At 52.9% G+C, this 15,160-nt stretch overlaps 6 protein-coding genes across 6 annotated transcripts; 5 read left to right on the top strand and 1 right to left on the bottom strand.

The window, feature by feature from the left end:
• Positions 1–94: 94 nt before the first annotated feature.
• On the bottom strand, positions 95–2,094 carry BJX68DRAFT_158425 (uncharacterized protein). The gene is made up of 4 exons (XM_071036806.1): positions 1,506–2,094; positions 1,374–1,461; positions 778–1,307; positions 95–724 (listed from the first exon to the last, which is right to left on the bottom strand). The coding sequence occupies exons 1-4, from the start codon at positions 1,690–1,692 to the stop codon at positions 201–203; spliced, it is 1,329 nt and encodes a 442-aa protein (XP_070895276.1). The 5' UTR covers positions 1,693–2,094; the 3' UTR covers positions 95–200.
• Positions 2,095–2,254: 160 nt separating this feature from the next.
• BJX68DRAFT_158429 (uncharacterized protein) lies at positions 2,255–3,053 on the top strand. Its single transcript, XM_071036807.1, has one exon. The coding sequence runs from the start codon at positions 2,402–2,404 to the stop codon at positions 2,864–2,866; it is 465 nt and encodes a 154-aa protein (XP_070895275.1). The 5' UTR covers positions 2,255–2,401; the 3' UTR covers positions 2,867–3,053.
• Positions 3,054–4,130: 1,077 nt separating this feature from the next.
• BJX68DRAFT_244375 (uncharacterized protein) lies at positions 4,131–6,155 on the top strand. The gene is made up of 2 exons (XM_071041303.1): positions 4,131–4,838; positions 5,055–6,155. Exons 1-2 carry the CDS (start codon positions 4,634–4,636, stop codon positions 5,714–5,716), a joined length of 867 nt encoding a protein of 288 aa, XP_070895274.1. The 5' UTR covers positions 4,131–4,633; the 3' UTR covers positions 5,717–6,155.
• Positions 6,156–6,274: 119 nt separating this feature from the next.
• BJX68DRAFT_244373 (putative nuclear serine protease HtrA2/Nma111) lies at positions 6,275–10,456 on the top strand. Its single transcript, XM_071041302.1, has 4 exons — positions 6,275–7,238; positions 7,293–9,593; positions 9,643–9,840; positions 9,900–10,456. Exons 1-4 carry the CDS (start codon positions 6,456–6,458, stop codon positions 10,068–10,070), a joined length of 3,453 nt encoding a protein of 1,150 aa, XP_070895273.1. The 5' UTR covers positions 6,275–6,455; the 3' UTR covers positions 10,071–10,456.
• Positions 10,457–10,880: 424 nt separating this feature from the next.
• Positions 10,881–12,903, top strand: BJX68DRAFT_244371 (aldehyde dehydrogenase domain-containing protein). The gene is made up of 7 exons (XM_071041301.1): positions 10,881–10,958; positions 11,035–11,341; positions 11,417–11,888; positions 11,954–11,994; positions 12,057–12,437; positions 12,528–12,723; positions 12,806–12,903. The coding sequence occupies exons 1-7, from the start codon at positions 10,905–10,907 to the stop codon at positions 12,828–12,830; spliced, it is 1,476 nt and encodes a 491-aa protein (XP_070895272.1). The 5' UTR covers positions 10,881–10,904; the 3' UTR covers positions 12,831–12,903.
• Positions 12,904–13,215: 312 nt separating this feature from the next.
• Positions 13,216–15,018, top strand: BJX68DRAFT_244369 (NAD(P)-dependent alcohol dehydrogenase). Its single transcript, XM_071041300.1, has 6 exons — positions 13,216–13,495; positions 13,616–14,070; positions 14,159–14,458; positions 14,537–14,587; positions 14,679–14,750; positions 14,818–15,018. The coding sequence occupies exons 1-6, from the start codon at positions 13,285–13,287 to the stop codon at positions 14,896–14,898; spliced, it is 1,170 nt and encodes a 389-aa protein (XP_070895271.1). The 5' UTR covers positions 13,216–13,284; the 3' UTR covers positions 14,899–15,018.
• The last annotated feature ends 142 nt before the right edge of the window (positions 15,019–15,160 follow it).

Below are 15,160 nucleotides of genomic sequence, written 5' to 3'. Positions count from 1 at the left end.
ATAAAGCAGAGGGGGCGGTAGAAGAAGGAAATATGGCAGAGGAATTAGAGAGTAGTGTAGGCTCGAGCTCAGAGCCATGATTGACATAAATAGTGAAGAAAACGTAAGCTGGTGGACATAGTGTACAGTGGAAAAAAAGGACGAAATGAGGTAGTGTACAGTGAGTAAAGAAAGAAGTGACAATGGGGACAAGAGGGGTGTTAGTAGCTATAGTAGTAAGGCTGCGGAAATCCACCAAAACCTGTTCCTGGAGGCCGTATGACAGGGACCGAAGGTTGAGGATGCAAGATATCTTGCGAAAGTACCGAATTCTGCTGGAACTGAGGATTCGGGTAGTACCCCATCGCAAAGGGTGGCATTCCAAGCGCCGTGGTATCCCCGTACGATGGAGTAAAGTCAAGGGTACAGGGAGATGAGGCTGTGTCTGGGGCAAGCGGTTTCATGGTAGGGTTGGCGGGAGGCAAAGATGCTGGAAGAGTGGAGGGGCATGCATTCCACGAGGTTGGGGCTGTGGAGGTAACCGGCGGAGGACTCGGCTCTTCTACTTCTGTTGGGCTTGTCGGGGTGCTGTTTGAGGAAGGAAAAACAGAGGTGTGGGATTCTAGGTCGCGCATTTCGTCGCGGTGGAGTGTGTCGAATTCGTGGCTCGAGCCGCTGGGTGAATATAGCCAAGTCTGAGAGTCTTGAAGAGGAACCCGGGACACACATACGACTGCTTGATCGTCTGGAACAGTAAGCAACCGACATCATAAATGAAAAAAAATAGGATATGCTTACCTGTCCTTCCATCTAGATAGCTCTCTTCTTCTCCACGGACGCGATAGATTTCATCTAGGACTTGGAGACACTCAGGGGGTGAAAACTGCCGACGAATGGACTGGTCCGCTTCTCTGAGCTTCTCGACGCTGATTCCATGGCTCTCACGGAGCTCACATAGAATATGTACGAGAAGATGAACTCTTCCTGCCTTGAGAAGGTGATCAGGTTCACGATGGACGACTTCCGTAGGCCACCATGGGGGCTTGGTTGTCTCCGGGTCGAGTTGCTGAGGGATTCCTGATATAACCTTGCGGCCGTTATAGGGAAAGTTGACTTGCTTGCGGGGCTCGACAAGCTTGATGTATGCCTTGGCCAAGATGCGGCAGTTGGCCTGTTTCAGGCTCTGAAAGGCCCTTTCGTAGTACTTTCGGAGAAGGGCGTGGTTCTTGACCGGAAGCATTGTCTTTGGGTAGCAGTTTATGCTGAATGGTATCACGTACTCGTGGGTTACTTTCTTCCGCTTTATCTGAGTGTCCATTTGTTGGGAGCTGGCGATTGTTAGTTGACTCATGGAGATCTGGCGGCGATACAAAGAAAAAACAAAAAAAACTCACAACGAGGACCTGCGGCTATGGCAAAGGCTTCCAGTTGACCCTGGAGAAGGTGGACTTTTACTTTGGCCTTCAATGAAGCCAGACGAATCTACGGTTGTTAGCTATATTCCAAACAGCGCGAATGGGTCTTACCTAGTGATTTCATCCTATCCCCAGACAAAGAAACTGCTCTCAAGAATGAGTCAATTACCTCGGAGGATAAAATCCTATGGCAGTCGTCTGCAATTGAGGCAGAGGCCTCGAAACGGAGTTTCCCATCATCGTCGATGTAGAGTAGCGCAAAGTGAGGGCAGTCTGGGGTATCCAGTTGGGAATCCATTGATATTGAAAGGTTGGGCTAGAATGCAGTAGGCGCCGAGTCCTCTTTTGACGGGTAATGCCGTGAGCTGGGGATGAAGAGCACCAGTTTATGTAGAGGCGGGGGTTTGAGGAGGCGAAGTAGAAGATGACTTTACCCAACACACATAGATAGCAACACTATGCGAAAAGGAATGGAAGAGGGAAAAGAAATGTTCAATTTCTTCGGGATGGATCCACTATCGTGCTTGGTCTTCGCTTCTGTCTTCGCCTCTGTGAAGGAGATGCTGCCAAAATGTAAACAGGCGCGTTGCGGATATTTCGTGCACTTCGATGGCAGGTCGGCTTTGGCTGCGGTCGAGAAAGCGAAAGACGATCCGGAAGATATTCGCACCTTCTCCAAAGCTTCAGAGATTAAAAACCAGAACAGACTCTAGGTTCTAGACGATTCCGGAGCCAACAGCATCTGGCGCAGGGCGCCTCAATAGCGTGGCTCCGACGACATGGAACATATAACCGGGATCCGCCACTGCATTGATGTTCCAGGCTAATGCATATCACCATCAATCCAATCCGCAGTGATGATCCGCCAAACTGAGGGGCGAACGCCTTGACCCTGGGGACACACTGCCTTTGATAGGCTACGGATCATCTGGCTGTGCATAGCAGGAGAGGCGGCACACTGTTCCGCGTGGATCAGGGGAAGATATGCGCATTGGACTTCGGAGTAGATGCGGGAGCAAAGCATGACCAGTCTCAAACTGAGCGTGTCTAAGTTCTCATCAGCCTCGTTTGATCCTTCTAGCGGAGTTGCCCCTGCCCGTGATCGATTCTGGAATTCAATAAAGTTTTCTCTACCTGAGGTGTCTGGTGTCGTGTCGGGGTGGGGTGGGTCTGATCCTCATGCGTTGATCTCAGCCCCAGAAAAAACATGGCCTATCTATAGTAGAAGCAGGGAGAAGCCGTGGAAGCGAACAATCTGTCACCAGATCAGATACATGGTTGGCTGGCACTCATCATACGTGATGGATAATCCAGGAACGGAGTTTTTACTCGGTTCTTCAGTGCTTCGGTGCTTTGACACGAGGGAGCTCATACCCTTGAGAGAATGTACTGCGCAATTTCCGAACAGTGGGAGTGACTCCGAGAAGATGTTGACTCTGGTCACCACGATTGATGTACTATCAGAGGCTTGAAAAGACGTATCTTGACTCGAGTTGGTATCGAGTTGCCGCAGAAAAGCGTTGGAACCCATTTGCTCCCGAGTTTGTACTCAGTATTCAACCTCTTCTCGTGGCTCTACATTCTTGTTTGGCCGACTGGGCCGACATTTCGTTTCGGCAAGAAGTGTTGAAGACAATCTGATGGTCCGCCATGAGTGGCAGAAGAAGGGATGATACATCAAAGCTGGGTGGCCCCGCAGCGATGTGACTTGTCAGGTTCCTCTAGTGACACCCATCAAACGTCGTCTGTGGCGGAAGTTAAATGAAAGAGGAGACAAAGTTGACTTTGAAATCGACTAAAGTACCAGCATCTTATTTAGATAGTGGCAACTCCGCGAGACCGCGAGATGGACTCGTACTGCAGGGCTCATAGCGCTTCCCATCGGTTGACCCGCGGAGACTGTTCAACTGACCGGTCCACCAATAACCTAAGTCAGAGTGATTCAGGTAGTAGACTAGGCGTTCACCCGACTGCCTTGCGATGGGACCGACTGCCATTGACACTGCCAAAGCCACGGATCTGGTCCCCAATCCAGGTACCGCCATGTACCTATCTGCCCTCCCATGCACCGGTTAACTGCAGGAGAGCACTGTTGAGTAAAAGCACCTGAGCTCATCACAAGGATCGCCTTTCTGTCACCTTTGTGCTGGAGAATCAGGAGAGAGTAGATTTGGGGAGAGTACCAGGTAGCCTTGAACTGACAGGTATATATGCCTCCAATGATCCCTCGAATTCGGAGAGTGTGAGTCGCGTCGTTGCGTGGCTTTGTCAAGTTTCTGCTGTTAACATGGAGGTGTCGGAGATCAGCTTCCAGCCAAGATTTGCAGGCCAGATCTGCTTCCAGAGATTTTTCATGATCTTGATGAATCAAGTGGGTTGACGTTGGACAAGCCGTTTGCTGAGCTGCCACCAGCGGAGAAACAGCTTGGTCTTCCTCGAAACTCGGTTCAAGTCATCAAGCTAGAGACAAGGAGATGACCGACTGGGAGATATAAACGTTCCCTTGATCTGGGATATCGCACATTTGCGATAAAACTGAACATTAGGAGGTCGAGAAATGGACAGTTGAAGTTGTTTGAGGATGCTGCCGCTGTATTATACCCGTATACAAGGAGAAATACACGGATTTACCCGGCAAAAGCCCGTTTGGAGGTGTAAATTACTTACCCCACCTGACTTGAGCTGCTTCAGTTGAGCTCTGCGAACTCGGCGTCGCTCGTTTGGCGTTTTGGCGTTTCTCCTCTTGTCAACTTCAAGATTTCCCATCCTCTGTACATTATTGCCAGTACATTCCCCGTTATCATGGTTCGCCTTTAATCAATCTCCCACCCCACTGCTGAATGCCCAGCCAAGCCCATTGCATTAGTCTGTCCGCCCCAGAGGAGCAAAGGGCTGATCGGCCAGCAAATCTCTTTTGTCCCGACCATCTCTTTCCAGCCTGATTCATTCTTTGCCAACACTCTTTTGAACAACCAATCACCGTCATTCTATCCTTCCTAATCCCACTTTTCTTTTTCTTGCATTCGAGCGCCTTCTGCCAAAGTCGTTTTTGAGCGAGTTGGCGAATCGATTCGACGGTTCAATCGACCTGCGCGGGACATCCTCCTCTCGGATTTGGCCCGGCCCAGGACGGCTGGAGAGACTCTTAATTAACCACCCTGGTATTTTATTATTAATAGCACTATTATTATCCTGATTGCGCGCCTCCAAGACTCTTGATTCTTGAACGAGAAGCGACCATGGACCCCAACGCTCCAGGCTATCCGATGCAGCACAACCCGGGCTACCCTGTCCCTTCCCAGGGTAATGTGCAGCAGTTCCCCTACTATCCGAACCAAATGTCCTTTTCTCAGTCGAATCCGCCCTCGCAGCCTTCTTTCGCTGCTGTGCCGCTGCAACCTGGTGGAGCTATGATGCCGTCAGGCTTTCCCCAGCAATCGCCTGGTACGTTGATTCCGTTGGTTTCTTTTTCCCCTGCTCTCGTTTCTTTTTCTCGTGTCTCCGATAACCCCTGTTGTCGCCTCCTCTCCGAGGGTTCACCTTAGAACAGCTGATGGAATCTGTGCTGCATACTCCGACCCTGTCATGCTTTCGTTATCAAGGTTATCTTTAAAGCAAGGACAAGCCGCTAACTGGGGTGTTGATCATCCTGCCTTGTAGGACCCCACGGCAATTTCTCGACTCCGAGTCCCTTTACCCAGCCACCCGTTACCGGCGCCTTTCCCCAGTCCGTCCCCTCGACTACAAACACTCCCACGACGCAGGCGCAGTCCTTTCCTCAAAACATGGCTTCAAGTTCAGCAAAGAACATGGTCGCGTCCCAGCAACAGATACCTACCCAGCAGAGCGCGTCACAGAACGTGTCGCAGAACGCTCCGCAGTCGGCTCAATCCCAAGCGGCCACCGCGCGTGAAAAGGAACGCGTTTCGGTTCTTCTGGAAATAAACTCGATGTTGCTTCAGGAAGCTGTCAACCTACAATCCTCGGGCAAGGCGGGCGGTCCACCGGCCCAGGCAGCACAAGATTCAAACCCCTCGCCGACGTCGGAATCGAACGCGGACAAAAATGCTCAACGGAGCCCTGAATACATGAATTGCATGCGTCGCCTGCAAGTCAACCTGGCGTATCTGGCCACAGTTGCTGATAAGGGCAAAAAGGGAGGAGTGGTCCCTCCAGCGCCTGCTATCATGACTCCACCACCGAATCTACCGGCGATTGCTGAACTCTACACCAAACTCAACGAGTTGTTTCCGCGTGCTGCGAACACCGCGCAAGGGAACGGAGGGCCCAGCCCATCACCTACCGCTGAAAATGCTGTGTGAGCTAGCTGGGAGGACAACCTCGCCAACTCTGATCGACATTCAAAGCGATCTCCCTCACTGGATGGGAGATTAATGGACCTTTCACCACCTTGAGAGATTGTTGGACACTCGGCTTCAACAACTCCTCGACCCCACCACTTTGATGCGCCGCTCCCGGAGCACAGATTCGCGATAGCTGCCCACACCTGCAGACCGAAAGAGCCGGCGCTGGGTGTACCTTGTCATTTCCTGGGGTCTATTTCGGATATTCTGGGCCTGTTATTCTTGACAATAGCGCTTGGGGATACATCAGGAGCTTGACTACCTGTTGGCGTGACTATGTGAATAACATAGAATATGTCTTCAATAGAACATCTAGAATTGTATATTATTAGTCACTGTTTGGGTATGATTGCAGGTGAGAAGTAGGGATGCCGGTCTCAGACGCAATATAGGACCCTTGAAAATATCATGATCTTATAAATCTGTCCTGAAAAGAAAAGAAATCCCGGAATGCCGGTCATCAGACTGACAGAGAGTGCATCAGGAGGAGGGTGGGAAGGCCCAATCAGTGCGGCCGATGAGGCTCTCCGCCTACACTGTCCAGGGTGGATCGCGTCGGCCTCCACAACCTTCACAAGGTTCGCAGTTCGCCTGACTTTTTTGTCAGCCTCGTTGTCCTCCTCAATTGCCCTCCTTTCGCTCGCTTCTCTCTGATTTTCCTCTTTCTCTTCCCCGGACTTTCTCTGGCCCTCTGTGAATGTATTGTTGGCCCGTAGCCAACAGAAGGTGCCTGAGTGTTGCTATTCCTTTCAGCTCTGTTATCGCCGCTGCTGCGCCTTCTGCCTCAACTGCGTCACTCCCTGCTTGGTCCTCCCCCCTTCATCGCTCTGCTTCGACTCATCCCATCTCAGCCTCTGCGACTCGAACTGCCGCGATCTCGACTCTAGTTTCGGGTCGCCTATCAAGAGCTCCTTTGTGCCCGACTCCGGTACTGTTGCGGTCGTCATCAGCTGCCGCTGGAATTTCCGAACCCTTTGTCACCAGTCGGCCACCCAACCGGTCAATCCGGCCCCATCTGACGTCCCCGATCCTTCCTCCCAGACGTGGCATCGCCCACGCAGCTAGCACCAATATGAACGGAGAAGCAGGCGCAAAGCGCAAGCGCAACTCAATCACCGCCGGTGCGGAGCGGCCGGTCAAACACCCGAAACCCGAAAATTCAACACTGACACCCGGCGATTCGACACCCGCCAACGGAACAGTCTACGATGTGGAGGATGAGGAGGATCTGGGCCCGTTGATGGCGATCGGGCCTACTCAGGCGGACTCGCCGGAATGGCAGGCTACCATCGAAGAGGTGGTGAAGAGCGTTGTCTCTATCCACTTCTGCCAGACTTGCTCTTTTGACACGGATTTGTCTATGAGCAGTCAAGCTACGGGATTTGTGGTTGATGCCGAGCGGGGATATATCCTTACCAATCGGCATGTCGTCTGTCCCGGACCGTTCTGGGGCTACGTTATTTTCGATAACCACGAAGAGGTAAGTGCCGATGCGTCGACGAGGAAAGCCATTCTAACAGAGTCGCTTGATTAGTGCGACGTTTACCCCGTATACCGAGACCCAGTGCACGATTTCGGTATTCTCAAATTCGACCCCAAAGCAATCCGTCACATGAAGCTCCGAGAACTCAAGCTTAAACCCGATGCTGCTCGCGTGGGATCGGAGATTCGAGTCGTTGGTAACGATGCAGGAGAGAAGCTGAGTATCCTCTCGGGTGTCATCAGTCGACTCGACCGGAACGCGCCCGAGTACGGCGAGGGGTACAGCGACTTCAACACCAATTACATCCAGGCGGCGGCTGCAGCTAGTGGTGGTAGCTCCGGCAGTCCTGTGGTTAATATTGACGGTCATGCAATCGCTCTGCAGGCGGGCGGTCGTGCAGATGGGGCAGCAACGGACTACTTCCTCCCGCTGGACCGACCACTGCGGGCATTGGAATGCATCCGCAAGGGCGAGCCTGTCACCAGAGGAACTATTCAAACACAGTGGATGCTCAAGCCGTTTGATGAATGCCGTCGACTAGGGCTGACGCCACAGTGGGAGACGGCGGTGCGCAAGGCCGCTCCTAATGAGACGAATATGCTGGTTGCCGAGATTATCCTTCCTGAGGGACCCGCCGACGGAAAGATTCTGGAAGGCGACGTGCTCCTGCAGGTCAATGGAGAGCTGCTGACCCAGTTTATCCGGCTTGACGACATTCTGGACACCAGCGTTGGGCAAACCGTGCGTTTGCTGGTGCAGAGAGGCGGTCAAGATGTGGAGGTTGAGTGTGAGGTGGGCGACCTGCATGCCATCACGCCCGATCGCTTTGTCACCGTGGCCGGCGCAACATTCCATAACCTGTCGTACCAACAAGCTCGGCTGTACGCCATTGCGACCAAAGGTGTTTACGTTTGCGAGGCGGCAGGCTCCTTCAAGCTTGAAAACACGCTTTCAGGATGGCTGATCGATTCGGTTGATAAACGAAAGACTAGGAATTTGGACGAGTTCGTCGAGGTGATGAAGACGATTCCTGACCGGTCTCGGGTTGTCATCTCTTATCGGCATATTCGCGATCTTCACACTCGGGGTACCAGCATTGTGTATATCGACCGACATTGGCACCCGAAAATGCGACTAGCGCTCCGCAATGACAATACGGGTCTCTGGGATTTCTCCGACCTGGCAGACCCTGTACCCGCCATCGCTCCCGTCCCAAGAAAGGCCGACTTTATCCAGCTGGATGGCGTGAGTCAACCGGCCGCAGCGGAAATTGTACGCAGCTTCGTACGCGTTTCTTGCACGATGCCTCTGAAGCTAGACGGGTTTCCGCAAGCCAAGAAGACAGGATTTGGGCTGGTAATTGACGCTGAAAAGGGGTTGGTAGTCGTGTCGCGCGCGATTGTGCCGTACAACCTCTGTGACATCAACGTGACCGTGGCCGATTCGATTATTGTCGCTGCCAAGGTCGTCTTCCTCCACCCGCTGCAAAACTACTGCATTATTCAGTACGATCCATCTTTAGTTCAGGCTCCGGTTAAAAGCGCGAAGCTTAGCACGGACTTCATCAAGCAAGGACAGGATACTATCTTTGTCGGGTTCAACCAGAACTTCCGCATTGTGGTGGCCAAGACCGCGGTCACTGATATCACGACGGTTTCCATCCCGGCCAACGCCTCTGCCCCGCGGTACCGCGCGATCAACTTGGATGCTGTGACGGTGGATACCGGCCTGAGCGGACAGTGTTCAAATGGTGTATTGGTTGGTGAGGACGGTGTTGTCCAAGCGCTGTGGCTGAATTACCTCGGTGAGCGCACGCCAAGCTCGCACAAGGACGTCGAGTATCACCTCGGATTCGCAACGCCGTCGCTGCTGCCAGTTGTTCGCAAAATTCAAGAGGGAGTCCTGCCAAAACTGCGGATCCTCAACATGGAGAGCTACGTGGTGCAGATGAGCCAGGCCCGCATTATGGGTGTGTCTGAAGAGTGGATCGAAAAAGTGGCCAAGGCCAACCCAGCCCGGCATCAGCTGTTCATGGTGCGCAAGGTTGACTGCCCGCCCCCAGAGTTTGACTCGGCGGCCGACAGCTTCCAGGAGGGTGATATCATTTTGACGCTCAATGGCCAGCTGATCACGCGGGTGTCTGAGCTGGACATTATGTATGAAGAGGAAGCCCTCGAAGCGCTGATTGTACGAAATGGAGAAGAGATGACGATCAAGGTGCCGACTGTGTCGACGGAGGATCTGGAGACAGATCGGGCAGTTGTGTTCTGCGGCGCTGTGTTGCAGAAGCCGCACCATGCGGTACGCCAGCAGATTTCCAAGCTACATAGCGAAATCTATGTTAGCGCAAGGGTGCGTTTATCCTATATATTCCCCCCTTGGTACATGCTAATGAGAGCAGAGTCGCGGGTCTCCCGCATCCCAATACGGCTTGTCGCCGACCAACTTCATCACAGCGGTCAATGGCGTCCCAACGCCGGACCTCACCCGATTCGTGGAGGAAGTTAAGAAGATCCCCGACAACACATACTTCCGATTGCGGGCGGTGACATTCGACAACGTTCCGTGGGTGGTTACCATGAAGAAGAACGATCACTACGTATGATTCCATCCATTTATCTTCTCAATTATCAACTAATTTATCAACTAACGAGATAGTTCCCCATGTCCGAATACGTCAAAGACGACTCCAAGCCCCTGGGCTGGGACTCGATTTCACACGATCAGAAACACAAAGACGGTGTCGCGCCCGACGTGGCAAACCTCAACCCCGACGCGATGGACGAGGGCTTTGAAGGCGCGAGCGAGATAGAGCCGGAAGCTGTATAATAGATTCACCACATAGCATAGGGCCGAGACTGTGCACATTACATGGCATACATACAAGATACATCTCGGGCATATATCACACCTTGAATTGGACCCACAAAAAGCAGACCATCCTCGAGAGGCAGGAACCTCATGAACCTTCTAAGCAATTTTGCACTAAATCACTTGTACCTCGTCTTCTCTAACCCTTTCAAAGCCCAACTCGTTCTCCTCAGAGTCACCAGGTGCGCTCGTACTAACTCAGGCTCTACCTTTCCTGATACCACTGATTGATCGAGACAGGTCTTGAAAGTTTCTTCCAATAACTGGTCAGGCTGAGCGCAATGTTTGCCACGCGTGTAAATACATGTTAACATGGCCTGGTGCGGTTAGGGCATGGCACCCACACTTCGCTCTCACCGACCGCCGCCTTACAGGACGCCTTTCGAGGCCAGCGGCCGACAACTAGCGACCGGCATAAGCCAGAAAGTGCGAAAGGATGTTTATTTCTCTTGCTTATCCACGGGCCTGCGAAGAGGAACGCCCTAAGCCACTTCTGCACCAATAGTAGGTCGGCTGCGGACATATCGGACTCTGGCGCATAGCGCGGCCCTGGCTCCATGGTGTCGCTGCTTACCCATCTGGCGTGCGTTAGATTAAAGCTGAAACTGTTCCGGGGAGCTTCCAATCAATCTGTAGTTCCAAGGCAGCTGGACTGATAGTAGCCTCGGAAGTAAGCGCGGAACAGCGCGGAATCATTCCACTGGGATCTGACACTTGGTATAAAGTTCCGCTGCCCCTCTGCGCTATATTGCCATTGTCAGAGTCGGAAATAGTTCAACTTGAAACGCCAACATGTCGTCTCACCTCCTGTCTTCCCTCCCTACTCAGCTGTTTATAAACAACCAGGTACGGCGGCTTTCCCAACACCGTTCAATTTCGTTACCTAGTTATCGATGCAGCACACTAACACCATGAAACACAGTATGTCGACAGCACATCCTCTGCCCGTCTCTCTCTTATGAACCCATACGACGGCTCGCCCATCCCCCACGCCGCCCACATCGCCTCGAAAGAAGACGTCGACACCGCCGTCGCAGCCGCCGCAACCGCCTTCAAGACCACCTGGGGGAAGCTCGCCCCCTCCGAGCGCGCAAAATGCATGCTCCGCTTTGCGGATCTCGTCGAACAAAATGCGGACCGTCTCGCGGCCCTCGAATCCCTGCCCACGGGGAAGCCCGTCTCTCCGACCAAGGGGTTTGAGATTGCGCATATGGTTGAGGTTTATCGATGTATGCCGCCCCTGATCTATAGCTGAATCCTCTACTCTTATTTTGTAGGAGAAAGCAAATGCTGAGAATAACTAGACTACGCCGGCTGGACCGACAAACTCGCCGGCGAATCGTACCCCGAATCAAACGGAACCTACAAAATCGTCCGCCACGAGCCCCTCGGCGTCTGCGCGGGGATCGGCTCCTGGAACGCGACGTTCATGTACATCGGGTGGAAGATTGCGCCGGCCCTCGCGGCGGGCAACTGCTTCATTTACAAGCCGTCTGAAAAGTCACCCTTTGGCGCCCTTGCGCTCGGTGAGCTCTATGCCCAGGCCGGATTCCCGCCGGGGACGGTGCAGATTCTGAACGGGGCATCGGAGACCGGGGCTGCGCTTGCGGGACATTTGGGGATCAGGAAGATTAGTTTCACGGGATCAATTGGCGGTGGCAGGGCCGTGCAGGATGCGGCGACGAGGAGTAATCTGAAGAAGGTTACGCTGGAGCTTGGGGGGAAGAGTCCGGCGATTGTCTTTGGGGATGTGGATTTTGAGAGGGCGGTTGGGGGGTGAGTCTGATCCCGTCTCTTTATTCCTTACTTTGTGGCAGTGGAGCGTATGCTGACGAGAGCAGTGTCTGCGGCTTCCTGTTTAACTCGGGCCAGGTCTGTGTCGGTGAGTCTTTCATACATTGCACACTCACAGTACCCACAGCCACATACTCACACGCCATCCAGCAACAAGCCGCGTCCTGGTCCAAAAGCCCATCGCCGAGAAATTCACCGAAGCCCTCAAAACGGCCTTTGCCGCAACAGAAGCGGCCCTGGGTTCCGACCCGCTTGACCCAGCTACCTCGTTCGGGCCCATCGTCGACAAGCTTCAATTCGACAAGATCATGTCCTATATCGAGATCGGCAAGAAGACTGCAACACTCGTCACTGGTGGCGAACAAAAGGGCGAAAAGGGGTTCTTCATCAAGCCGACTATCTTCCTGAATCCGGACCCGGAGAGCCCGATTGTCCGCGAGGAGATCTTCGGACCCGTTATGTGTATACAGACGTTCGAGACGGAGGAGGAGGCAGTTGCGTTGGCGAATGGGACGGAGTATGGACTTGCTGGTGCGTCCCCTTTCCACTTTCTCACCCCCTTCAGCACCTTTTCTTTTGGACTAGTCAAAGAGGTACTGGAAAGCTAAAGCGTACATGCAGCATCAATCTACACCTCAAACATCGACCGCGCCCTGCGCGTGTCAAGTCAGCTTGAGTGCGGTGGCGTCGCAGTCAACTCGCCGTTCCTACCGGATGTCAACACGGCGTTTGGAGGAATCAAGGCGAGTGGGCAGGGACGGGAGCTGGGCAAGTATGCGCTGCTAGAGTATACGGAGCCGAAGAGTGTGCATATCAAGTGAGTTCAAGTTTTTTTTTTTTTTTTGTGTTCTTTTATGGTTGAGGTCATTTGCGGATGAGGAGCTAACGCGTGTACTTAGGTTGGATATGGGGTCGAAGTTGTAGACCTGGATTTGTGGATAGGATTAGTGATATTGGATGCATAACTAATCAGAAGCAATTAAATGGAATATTTCAAGCCACTGCTTAACTGGCCTGTACACTTATTTTCTTGAACCGAGGTGCTTGAAGCGTTGATGCAGGAACGAGACTCCAGCTGAAACCTGCAGACACATGCTTGATATACATGCATAAAACACTGGCATACTTCAAGCCACCCCTCCCTCTATCCCGACCCCAATTCTAGTCTGTTTCAAACACCCTATATACCGAACTCCCCCTAATGCCGGCCAAGCGGGGAAAAGCCGAAGATGCGCAGATATACTTTCTGTCGCCCCACAAAAAGCGCCCTGATCGCGGCTCCAAGTGAGGGGAAAACACAACCTTCGCAAAAAAGAGTCGCAACTCTCGTCTTTCTCAATCCCCCTCTACTCCCAGATTTGAGGGAGATTGAACCGCAATGCCCCCCACAAAAGCAATCGTCGCCCGCGAGCCGCGCTTCAGCGCCCTCTCCTGGGCCCTCGAGCCCGTGCACGTCGCCGACACGCCGGGCCCCGATGAAGTCCTCGTGGAGATGGTCGCCTCGGGCGTCTGCCACACCGACATTGTCCTCTCTGCCGTGCCCAACGGGACGTTTGGGATTAGTTATCCGAAGGTTATGGGGCATGAGGGTAGAATTGCCTTTTCTTTCGTCATTTTGTTGGCTTTATAATCGTCGTTTTGCGCTTTGTTTTGGAGGCTGTCGCGGGGGTTGGTGTTACTGATACTGATATCGATATGTTGTGATCTAGGGTCTGGATATATCCGCAAAATCGGAGAGAATGTTACGGGTCTCAGCGAAGGCGACCCCGTCCTCCTCTCCTTCTACTCCTGCGGCGAATGCGAGCAGTGCGCGGAGAGACACCCGGCCTACTGCCACGAGTTTGCGGGGGAGAACTACATTGGACGAAGGGGAGCTGTTACTAGCGCTACACCAGAAGAGGGAGAAGACTCCAGGAAAGGCAGGGAGGAAATCTACTCGCGCTTCTTCGGCCAATCGAGTTTCTCACGGTACAGCATCGTGGACAAAGCGTGTGTTGTCAACGCCAAACACCTTGTGAACAGCGAAGAGGAGCTGTCTCTATTTGCGCCCCTGGGCTGCGGGTTCCAGACGGGGATGGGCGCCATTGAGAATATTGCGCGGCCGACCGAGTGCGATGTTGTTGTTGTATTGGGGCTGGGGAGCGTGGGGTTGGCTGCTTTGATGGTACAGTATCTTCCCACAATCACTACATCTAGTCTCTGCCTCCTATGACACACAATTGCACTATAAACGCATACTGACAGCAAGCAAGACCACCCAAATAACCCCGCACAAAGCCACAATCGGCATCGACCGCATCGCGTCGCGGCTCCAACTCGCAACAGACCTCGGCGCAACACACGTCATCGATACCTCGCCCGACGATGTCATCCTACACAAGGCTATTCTATCCCTGTACCCGAACGGCGTCTCCGTTGTCATCGATACGACGGGGTCACCTGCGATGATCGAGGACGGACTTAAGGCGCTGAGGCAGCGCGGGAAACTCGTTCTTATTGGTGTCCCGCCGATGCAGTATGAGTTGGGGGTTAGTGCGATTACGCATATGAATGTATGTTTTGGATCCCGTCCTGTGGACGGAGACGAAGGAGAGAGAGAGAGAAATAGGGTTGCTGACGTTTTGCTCTAGGCGGGGAGGTCGATTATCGGGTGTATCGAGGGTGACTGTGTTCCGAAGGAGGTACGTACTTATCTGATCCCATCCCTCCGAATCGAAATTCCTGCTAGAGATCAATTGGTGATGAACGTACATGCGAATCTAATCCATGCAGGCGGTTGAAAAATTGATCCGGTGGTACCGCGAGGGCAAATTCCCAATCGACAAGCTGGTTACGTATTTCGAGGTGCGTAATGCGTTTTCCAGTCAGGCTGTTCAGCGAGGGTGACCAAGCTAACAGACACTCCGTATAGGCGCGCGACTTCGAGGACGCACTCGCTGGGCTGGACGACGGATCTGTGGTCAAGGCGGTTCTCAAGTGGAAGGATGTTTAGGATGCGCAATGAAATGGCCGAATTCAAGTATATGTACATCATTTCTATCGTGAAATCATCTTCCAGCATTGCACACACACACACGCACCTTTATCGGCTACGTTGTATCTCGGATAGAACATTGAAAGTACTTGTTATCAAGGAAGAACAGGTACGGATCTCCACTAGATATAGGCTACGCGACGGGTGCTGTCGAGGAAGGAACGAAGGGCGGTAGATGACCTCCCATCTCACTCAGAACCTCTCTGACCTTCAACAAGCC

This window comes from Aspergillus pseudodeflectus (genome assembly GCF_044049435.1).
Source record: "Aspergillus pseudodeflectus strain CBS 756.74 chromosome Unknown BJX68scaffold_49, whole genome shotgun sequence".
NCBI lineage: Eukaryota > Fungi > Ascomycota > Eurotiomycetes > Eurotiales > Aspergillaceae > Aspergillus > Aspergillus pseudodeflectus.
This window is presented reverse-complemented; position numbering and strand designations above follow the sequence as displayed.

What these genes read in the sequence shown, in the direction of transcription:
- BJX68DRAFT_244369 (XM_071041300.1), top strand. Translation starts at nt 13,285, where the DNA reads ATGCCCCCCACAAAAGCAATCGTCGCCCGCGAGCCGCGCTTCAGCGCC. An exon ending in GAAGGTTATGGGGCATGAGG is followed by an intron (nt 13,496 to 13,615) that starts GTAGAATTGCCT and finishes GTTGTGATCTAG; the next exon opens with GGTCTGGATATATCCGCAAA. An exon ending in GTGCGATTACGCATATGAAT is followed by an intron (nt 14,459 to 14,536) that starts GTATGTTTTGGA and finishes GTTTTGCTCTAG; the next exon opens with GCGGGGAGGTCGATTATCGG.
- BJX68DRAFT_244373 (XM_071041302.1), top strand. Translation starts at nt 6,456, where the DNA reads ATGTATTGTTGGCCCGTAGCCAACAGAAGGTGCCTGAGTGTTGCTATT. An exon ending in TTTTCGATAACCACGAAGAG is followed by an intron (nt 7,239 to 7,292) that starts GTAAGTGCCGAT and finishes TCGCTTGATTAG; the next exon opens with TGCGACGTTTACCCCGTATA. An exon ending in AAATCTATGTTAGCGCAAGG is followed by an intron (nt 9,594 to 9,642) that starts GTGCGTTTATCC and finishes TAATGAGAGCAG; the next exon opens with AGTCGCGGGTCTCCCGCATC.
- BJX68DRAFT_244375 (XM_071041303.1), top strand. Translation starts at nt 4,634, where the DNA reads ATGGACCCCAACGCTCCAGGCTATCCGATGCAGCACAACCCGGGCTAC. An exon ending in CTTTCCCCAGCAATCGCCTG is followed by an intron (nt 4,839 to 5,054) that starts GTACGTTGATTC and finishes CCTGCCTTGTAG; the next exon opens with GACCCCACGGCAATTTCTCG.
- BJX68DRAFT_244371 (XM_071041301.1), top strand. Translation starts at nt 10,905, where the DNA reads ATGTCGTCTCACCTCCTGTCTTCCCTCCCTACTCAGCTGTTTATAAAC. An exon ending in AGCTGTTTATAAACAACCAG is followed by an intron (nt 10,959 to 11,034) that starts GTACGGCGGCTT and finishes CATGAAACACAG; the next exon opens with TATGTCGACAGCACATCCTC. An exon ending in CTCGGGCCAGGTCTGTGTCG is followed by an intron (nt 11,995 to 12,056) that starts GTGAGTCTTTCA and finishes CACGCCATCCAG; the next exon opens with CAACAAGCCGCGTCCTGGTC.
- BJX68DRAFT_158425 (XM_071036806.1), bottom strand. Translation starts at nt 1,692, where the DNA reads ATGGATTCCCAACTGGATACCCCAGACTGCCCTCACTTTGCGCTACTC. An exon ending in GGATAGGATGAAATCACTAG is followed by an intron (nt 1,462 to 1,505) that starts GTAAGACCCATT and finishes TAACAACCGTAG; the next exon opens with ATTCGTCTGGCTTCATTGAA. An exon ending in CATAGCCGCAGGTCCTCGTT is followed by an intron (nt 1,308 to 1,373) that starts GTGAGTTTTTTT and finishes AACAATCGCCAG; the next exon opens with CTCCCAACAAATGGACACTC.
- BJX68DRAFT_158429 (XM_071036807.1), top strand. Translation starts at nt 2,402, where the DNA reads ATGCGGGAGCAAAGCATGACCAGTCTCAAACTGAGCGTGTCTAAGTTC.